This window comes from Phalaenopsis equestris, unplaced genomic scaffold, assembly GCF_001263595.1.
Source record: "Phalaenopsis equestris unplaced genomic scaffold, ASM126359v1 Scaffold001176, whole genome shotgun sequence".
Classification (NCBI taxonomy): domain Eukaryota; kingdom Viridiplantae; phylum Streptophyta; class Magnoliopsida; order Asparagales; family Orchidaceae; genus Phalaenopsis; species Phalaenopsis equestris.
The window spans coordinates 170,971-180,284 of NW_018165615.1; the positions used below are offsets into that span (position 1 = coordinate 170,971).

The window sequence follows — 9,314 nt, forward strand, 5'->3', positions numbered from 1 at the left end:
CATTTATTTAATATATATTATTTTTATCATAATAGGATGTGACACATGTCTATGTCGTATCGTGTCTTTGTTTCTGTGTCTGTATCTGTGCGGCATAGACATGGAGTTACCTCTAGGACTTCAGAATGATTTTGATAAACACTTAGTATACAAACTCAGGAAGTCTCTCTATGGGCTTTAGCAATCACCAAGTGTGTGGTTTGAAATGTTTACTAAAACTATGAAAGTCAAGTTGATAACTCATTGTTCATAAAATGTACTCAAGGAGATGAAATTGTTACACTAGTCGTATATGTGAATGATATAATTCTTATTGGTGATGATGAAAGGGATTTTTTTTTTTAAATGTGCTTGCTAATTAGTTTAAAATCAAGGACCTAAGAAACATTTGATTTTTTAGGCAAGGAGGTAGTAAGATTCAATGCAAATATTGTTATATCACAGAGAAAATACATCCTAAATCTACTAAAGGAAATATGGATGCTTTGATGCAAACTTGTTAGTACTCTAAGAAAATCCAACAATAAGTCTAATAGGGAAGAAGAGAGTATATTTGTGGATAAGGGAAGATATCAAATATTGATGAAGAACTTCATTTGTCTATCACATATTGGGCCAGATATTGCATACTCTATCAGTATTGTGAGCCAACACATGAATAACCCAAACAAAGTGCATTTCAATATGGTTTACATGATTCTGAGTTTTCTCAAGAAAACTTATGGTTGTGGATTAATTTTTGAGAAATCCAGAAATAGAGAGTGAAAGTATACATTGATGCTGGTTTAAGTGGGGAACTCACTGACAGAAGGTCCACCACTACTTTCTCTCATACGTATAGGAAAATTTTGCTATATGGAGAAGTAAGAAGTTGTTTCTAAAAGTAGTACATAATTAGGATATATGTCACTTGCCTTGGGAATCTGTGAGGGGATCTAGATTCATAAATTGTTAAGGGAACTGAAATATATCTCAACTAGATCTATAAAAATGTTTTGTGATAGTCAAACAATTATCAATGTTGCCAAGAATTTTGTGTTTTATGAAAGTACCAATCATATTGAAGTTGATAGACATATCTCTTCTCTGGAAATTTTTAATGGGAGGAATATATTATTGTTGTCTTCACCAAAGCCATTTCTTTAAGCACTTTCTTGGAGTTCAATATTATGCTTGGTATCTACAACATCTATGACCTGCCTTAAGGGAGAATGTGGAAATCTGAGAAGTTTTAGGTCGTTTTCCTAGTATGAACCAACTGGCTATCCAGAATCTTATGGGAGATTTTATTAGAGACCAATTTGAAAACCTCTTGATTTGTGTTTATTCCTTTTCTATGTAAGTTTCTTTATTTTTTATTTCAGAATTATTTCCTTTCCTAATTCATGCTAGATATATTCGTTAAGTTTGTAAATAGATGGATTCTCTATATATATATACCCTACACGTTAATAGATGGATGAAACAAATTTTTCCAAGTAATTTCTACAATATTATTTAAGTGATTTCCTAAATTTCAATCTTAGCCGCCCGATTAACACAACAGCATTGCATGTGCTGTAAAGCGGAAAATCAGAAATTCCACTTACAACCAAGGTAAACGGGAAGAATAATTTAATTAAAAACTTTGGAAAATTTAATCGACTCAAAACTAATTCCATAAATTAGGAAAATTAGCATATAATTCTATATATTGAAATGATCATTTTAGACAGCAGAATGCAAGGAAATTATTTTTTAATGACTTTTGTGAAAGCTGAAATTTTGGATATAATTTATTTGAGTATTTTTACACACTATACTTTATCAAACTTGCGTATTACACTATCAAATTTATGTTAGGTGTTCTTATGTAATGTCATAGCTGGCTTCTTTTGAATTGTATGGGGCAAGAGTTTCTTCTGACATCTTTAGAATATCTGTTATATTGTGCTGAATGTTTGTGAGTAATGTTTGTTAGGATCGTCTATATATTTATGTTGTCATGTTTGCAAATATCATCTAGTAGAAGTTAAAGATCATGTAGTTGTATTATATCGAATGAAAATTATGATACTTTGTATGCCTCTTTTCCCTTAGTTTGTGAGCCAAGCTTTACTTACCTTCTCTAATTTCTGTACTTTCTAATATTCATGGTTCAAAGACTTCCCTTTTCTTTATTTTTACCTATTCAATATTTTCATGAGAAAACTTTCACTATTAATTAAATGGCACACACGAGTAGTAATTTAGACAATTTTGTGCGGCTTGTTCTAGACTCTTACTTATGATTAAGATATACCCATTATTTCATTCTACAACTAGTGTTAAATTAATGCAAAACAGCTTTAAGTGTGAAATACGATGAACTTCCAAGTATAAAAGATATTATGTAATATTGTGAAAATGGTTCCAAAATTTTTGTGGTTTGGCTTATATAAAAAAATATGCTCATTGGTGAAAATAATGAGCTAATCCATTTGTCATAAAGTGAAAAATAATATGGAGTAACAAAGATTCAACTTCCAAAATCTTAGATACTCGAAGAAACCCATCAATATTTTTACCTCATTATAGGTAAAACTTTAGACGAAAGAGGTCTTTTTAGTGCTTGCACTCCATACATAGCAGACGAGTTGCTGTTGAAGAGTTTATCCACCAAGAAACCTTAGTCACCAGAGTGTACCATAGATAATGTTTGGTTAGAACTTATGAGATTGACTTGCTTTGCAAAAAGGCTTGAGAAGGCTTTTTGCATGGAGAAATATTTGCGTACGTCGGTAGTTACAGGAAGGGTATTGGAGGGTTATATCCGCGTTATACCCCTGTAACCTACTTGTAACCTACAAATATATGAGAACAACGTTATACCCCTGTAACCTTCTTGTAACCTACTTGTAACCTACAAATATATGAGAACAGAAACGTGGAACTTATTAGTTACAGGTAGGTTACAGGAAACTTACAGGGGGTATAACGCGGATATAACCTCCCAATACCCTCTCTGTAACCTATCGACGTACGCAGCTCTGTGTATGTTAGACGTACACAAATATTTCTCTTTTGCATGAGAAGGCCTTTTGCATGGCCTGCACAAAATCTACGTATATTTGGCTCAAATCGCTATCCTTTCACATGAGAACTTTATTTGCTTTCATGAAAACTAAAGTGCCTTTAAAAAATTAAGTACATCTTGATCATAAAACTTGTACTTTGCATCACTTAAAATAGTCAAGAATATCAAATTCTTCTTGAAGTTAATTACTTATCAAACTGTAGTCAATGTCTTAATCACATAATTACGCATCCTTTAAAATGATTTCAAATCGAATTGTGTTCCATTCATCTTTGTTTTCTAATTTGACAATCCGCATGGCTTTTTTATGTGAAAATAACCCTTACTTAGGAAATGCTTAATATGTAGAACTCAAGTCACGAATCAAATGTCTGGTTACACTACTTCAAAAAAAAAAAAAAAAAAAATCAAAATCAAAACCAACAGACTTACTTTTGTTGTTGTTTGTCGATTAGACAACCTCTACTTGGCTTTCAAGCTAAAAGTATTATTTTTTTGGCCATACATGCTATAAATGTCGAATTAACAATCTAATGGTCATTGCATCCATGTCCTGTGGCATTGAATGAACATTATCAGAATTTTTGTCTAAAGTTGCATTGGCCTTCCTTTCTTACGATTATCTTCTACCCCTATAAATAAGACATGTTCTTTTGATGTATCCTATCTTCGTATAGTAATACGTCTCAGTGCATTTTCATATCTAGTGTCTTAATCAGTTTGTGAATCAGGGTCAAGTGTCAAGTTTCATTATTTATTCGAAAATTAGGTGGATGAACGCTCAACTAAGGTGTGTTCTTAAAATCTAGGAAGCCTACACTGAAAAAATATGTGGATGAACTCTCACCTAGGGTGTTCTCCTAAAATCTAGGAAACCTACATTGAAAAATTAGATAGATGAACTCTCATCTATGGTGTGCTCTTAAAATCTAGGAAGTCTACAATGAAAATTAGGTATGTAGGCTCTCACCTATGGAGTGTCTACAGTGAAAATTAGGTATGTAGGCTCTCACCTATGGAGTGCTTCTAAAATATAGGCTTTGCGTTCCTAAAATCTAGGAAGCCTACAGTGAAAATTAGGTAGATAAACTCTCACCTATGGAGTGCTCCTAAAATCTAGGAAGCCGACACTTTTACTTGTGCTTAACGTGATTTAAGGTGTTTTATCCTTACTTAAGTGCTTTCCAACTAATCCTCAAATTTCTAAGTGTCTTCCAAATAGTTAAATTAGAAACTCTCACTTTTCGACTTAACCATATAACAAAAATAACAAAACAAACAAAAAGAGAAGGTTGACCCACTTCCAAAACTAACAAATCCAATGGGGAAATAGCAAGTGAATCAATCTAAAAGCGTTTAAAATCTTTTAACAACTGTAATTAAATAGACTCTCGAGAAGAGTGCTTAAGTTTGTTCCAAGACTGTTTTGATCGGCCCAAAAGTCTTCCAATTCAGTAAGAAAAATAGAGAGGTCCAAAAGACACCAAATAGACTAAAAAAAGTTAGGACCAAAAGCTATGAGACGGAATCAAGAAGCACAACCCCTAAGCTACTAGACGAAACCATGAAGTGTAGCTCGTAAGCCGCCAAAAGGGCCCAAAAGTGCAGCAAAACCAGCCCCTAAACAGTCCCAAAACCGTGCATTAAAGGCTTCAAAAACAGTATCTAAGGGTTCCAAAACAACTCTCAACTACTCCAAACAGTCATTTCACACTTCCAAACAACTACCTACAACAACTTCTAAGCTCCGACACACTTATATGAACCCAAACAACATCTATATCTGAACATCAACTACATGGGCCCAAACAACAACTACAACATCCAAATAGCAACTACAACATCCAAACAACTACCTACAACAGTTTCTAGGCTTCGACAACACTTTTTAGGACCCGACAGCACTTCTACAGCTCTCCCAAACCAAACAGCAGCTTTCTACAGTTCCCCTACAGCTTCCCACAGTACTTACAATAGCTAACAGCTCCACCAAACAGCCATCTACAGCTATGGACAGCACTTACAACCCTTATGCAACACATTTTAGCGCATGTGGAGCCCTAAACAACACTTAGATGGTGCACAATTGCTACCAGTGAGAGCATAAATGAATATTTGGAAGGTTCGCATTCATACCCCGCAATTCCTATCTGTTAACATATGTCAAAACTAACTTCAATTCTTACATTTATATCATCCAAATCTTTCATGCCATGTCAAAACATCATTGATAAGGCTTCTAGCGCATGTGCGCAAAGATGTATATATAGAGGGATTAAAACTTAAGGTGTTAGAAATGTAAATCCATGAGAATTATGTGGTGCGTATGTAAATCTTTCTGAAAAAAGAAATGAGCAAGCTCCAATAAAGAATATTGGAATAATAGTAGAGAAAAGACTTAGAAAAAAAATTCACATCCAATAATTCATAGTTGAAGTAAGCAAGCCCGCTATTTAAACAGCTATCAAACATCAACTTTAATTTAATGAAGAACGATTCCATTTCCTCATGCCCACACAAGACCATTATAACACTAGCATATAAGATGTTTCCTAGATAAAGGCAAATAAACATGACTAATGCAATTAAAAGAATAGTGGATAATCAAAACACAAAAGATAACTAAAAAAAATGCCACGAATGATAAGCTTACTGAAACAACCAATCGCAAAGCACTCAAATTGACATAAATTACTCTTTAGAAGCTTAGGCAAAGCATGCTTAACAAAATTCTAAGCACATGTCAGGTATATGAATCCTTATGGCTCCAAACAGTAACTCTAAAGAGGAGCTAAGATCCTTCATGAATCCAGAAATAAACCAAATAGACATTCAATCTTAAATCACATAATCCACACATCAGAGACAAACAAAAGGGAACTTATACCATTGTTTGCGATTCGATAAAAAAAAGTTTAGAGTTCACTTTCTTAAAAGCTCTTCGGCGGAGGCCGGGGGAGAATCGAGTAGGGAGGTTTGCTGTATGTGAAGGAAATTCGGTTAGGGTTGCTGGATGAACACTTCTGGTCACGCGAGAGAAGGCGCAGTAGGAGCGGGCTTCGGGCGCAGAGGGAGGTGAGCCGGACAGGAGGCAGGGAGCTTCGGCTAGAGCTGCGATCGAGAGAGAAATGGGGAGCCAAATGTTGGATTTCAGTGGGGGAGAGTCTCTACCGAGAGGGGGAGGGAGAGAGAGAGAGAGAGAGAGAGAGAGAGAGAGAGAGAGAGACGAGGCAGGCGAAAACGGGAGAGCGAAGCGACTGCGGGAGAAAGCGGAAGCCAGATGATTCTCTTGGGTGAGCTGTACTGAGCTGGAGAAGGTGCTGCGCGGGCAAGAGAGGTCAGTAGGTGACTCGAGCGGAAGAGGCGAATGGGAGCTCTAATGCAGAGGAGAGGCGTGCGGGATTCTTTAGGGCAGAGGAAGAGACAGTGGAGGCTAGCCGGGGAGCCGAATTTTTCGGAGTGGGAGCCAGCGGGGGGTCATCGAATGAGGAATTCTGTCGTGGAGGATATGAAGCTGAAGATTTGAGGGAGCCGTTACTTTGGAGCGTTGGCGGGGAAAATTATAAATTTCCTTGCATAGAGGAGACTTATATGGAAAAGAATTAATCATTAATTATATCTAATTATTGTGGGATTAAATGATATACTTGAAATTTGAAATTTGTGAGCTGGTGATTAACCTGAATTGAGCTCGAGTTGGACCTGTATTGAGTCCGGGCCCGCGCCCCGCTAAAAAAATGTGCGTCGATTTCCATGTCATTTGTGTGCGCGCGTAATCCTAGCAATATGGGTATCCTTCCTAGCTTAAGTTGACGTTCCAAACACGCCAGTGCGGTCCGTTTCGTTATCTGGGGTCTTCTGGACAAGCTCGTCGATTGTCGAACCAAAAAAATGTGTCAACTTCGTGTGTGGTGTAGCGAGTGCGTGAAGTGCGATGTTTGCGAGTGTTCGAGTTATGGAGGGTTCACCTAAGGCCGTCTGATCCTGTAGGAACTCATTTTTGTGTCCTCTACATGTTGGTCCTTAGCCCTTGTAACTAAAAGTTGAGTGCTTGGAACCACTAATGCGAGTTCTTCATAAAAATGAGTCAAGAAGTGATTTGAAGTTCTACGGGAGGTGGGCTCCATTGCTAGTCCGCTAGGATGGTCAATAAGAACTTCTAAGGCTAGATTTTGGGTTCTGGGAGTAAAAAACTAAGTCCTCACTAAAAATGATGTCAACAGTCCCTAGCACTTTTGCGTATGTTGGTGGCTTTTTGGTTTTATATCATTTTGTATCTTTGCTTTATTTGGATTTGTGTGTGTTGTATTGTGTGAATTTGACTTTCTTTTAAACCCCCTCATACAACCTATCTTTTCCTCTTTAATATATTAGCCCTTGGGCTTTTTCTAATCTATATATATATATATATTGCATATTACAAAATGTTGAGAAATTGAACCACCAATCATATCTCATGTTTCTAGATGCTCAGAATTTTGTCTCCTATTTATTAAATCAAATATTGATTTTTGTTACATTTTTTCTTCTCAGGGTGGGAGCTTACATGGTGAATTTGTTGATGCAACTCCCTTTTCTAGTTCAATTCGGGAAAAGAATTCAGAGAACTCATCCGAAAAAAGCTCCTTGATTGATGAAATAGGTCCCATGTTAGTCTCTCACGGATTTAACTCCCATGGAGTAGAGGTTCTATACAGCGGCATTCTTGGTACCGAAATGCAGTGTGAAATTTTTATGGGGCCCGTTTATTACCAAAGACTTCGACATATGGTTTCTGATAAGTTTCAGGTCAGTTTTTCCTTTTATCTGTTATTGGTATAAAAATTTTTAAAATAATTATTATGGCATTTGAGTTTCTGAGTACTACTTTTCCTGACTAATAATGCCTCGTCAAGCCTTTCATCTGTTTCTTAATGATTTTTTTTGTTCACCTTATATCATTGTTTTAATTCTAGTTTTTGATATTATTGGTACATTACAGGTGTTTTATATATATATATATATACATAAGGATGGACATTTCAAATAATTTCAGCCAAAGCTTGATTGATTTAATCACAAAGTTCATAATTAATAAAATCAAAGTTAAGAGGATTTCCTTGAATGTTTGTCGAATCTAATCCCTAATGCATGTTTGCACTGATTCACATTACACGATGCTTAAATACATATTTATCAAGTGGTACTAGCATCGCAACACAAAGAAATTTATTTTAGGCATGAATGTACATTAAGGATTCTAAATAGCAAGCAGCGGGTTGCAGTATACATAATCAGAATGCGACAGTTACATACATACCACCAAATGCTTATATATTTACATATCTAACCCCTAAAGTTGAGCGGTATGTGTGTAAATACATCGGAATTGATTGGTATGTGTGTAAATCTTCTAAATAAAAAAATTGATATTGCAATTTGCATTCTTATCTGCCATGATGGAATCTTGTGATTTCAAACATTCTTTTGACCCATGCATTTTCATGCTGCAGGTTCGATCTACCGGAACTGTGGATCAAATTACCAGACAACCAATTGGAGGGAGGAAGCGTGGAGGTGGAATTCGTTTCGGAGAGATGGAGCGCGATTCCGTTCTCGCTCATGGAGCTGCTTATCTTCTGCATGATCGCCTCCATTCATGCTCTGATTATCACCTAGCAGATGTCTGCTCCAATTGTGGGAGCCTCATCTCTGCAACTTTGGTTGAGCCGCGGAAGAGGATGTTGAAGGACATCAAAGGTAATCTTCCTCCATTGAGATCGGTGACCAAGGTAATATGTCGTTCCTGTAAATCAAGCAAGGGAATGGAGACTGTTGCAATGCCTTATGTTTTTAGATATCTGGCTGCTGAATTGGCTGCAATGAATGTAAAATTGGACTTGCGTTTGAGTAACAAAATCAGAACTTGAATCTGTGTTTTATCATCATTAATTGGCTGCAAATGTAATCTTTTTGTTGTTGTAATTTATACTTTTGTTGTTTTAAAATATTTATTGTTGTAATATTTGAACTAATAATAAATAGTCTAATTTATCTTGCAAATTAGTGAACTGTATATACATATAATGTTTATTGGATGTTTTCCCTATCATTCATGCTTCATGATTATCTGCTAAATATGGTTTGAATGCTTGGAACTGCTCTTTGCTTATCAAATGTTTTTATAGTAAAGAGAGGCTTTCAGCGCATTTGCGGCTTTACTGGTTGCATTGCTGTTTGCATTCAGGTAGGGATGATATTTGAACTGATTGTAGTTTGT

At 36.0% G+C, this 9,314-nt stretch overlaps 1 protein-coding gene across 2 annotated transcripts in view; it reads left to right on the top strand.

Moving 5' to 3' along the window:
* LOC110033419 (DNA-directed RNA polymerase I subunit 2) overlaps window positions 1-9,096 on the top strand; it is a 109,191-nt gene extending 100,095 nt beyond the window's left edge. For both annotated transcript variants that reach the window (XM_020737388.1, XM_020737389.1), the window contains 2 exons: window positions 7,589-7,843; window positions 8,548-9,096. In XM_020737388.1, the coding sequence (XP_020593047.1) occupies window positions 7,589-7,843; window positions 8,548-8,964 (672 nt within the window). In that variant the 3' untranslated portion in view covers window positions 8,965-9,096. The remainder of the gene's footprint in view (window positions 1-7,588; window positions 7,844-8,547) is intronic.
* The last annotated feature ends 218 nt before the right edge of the window (window positions 9,097-9,314 follow it).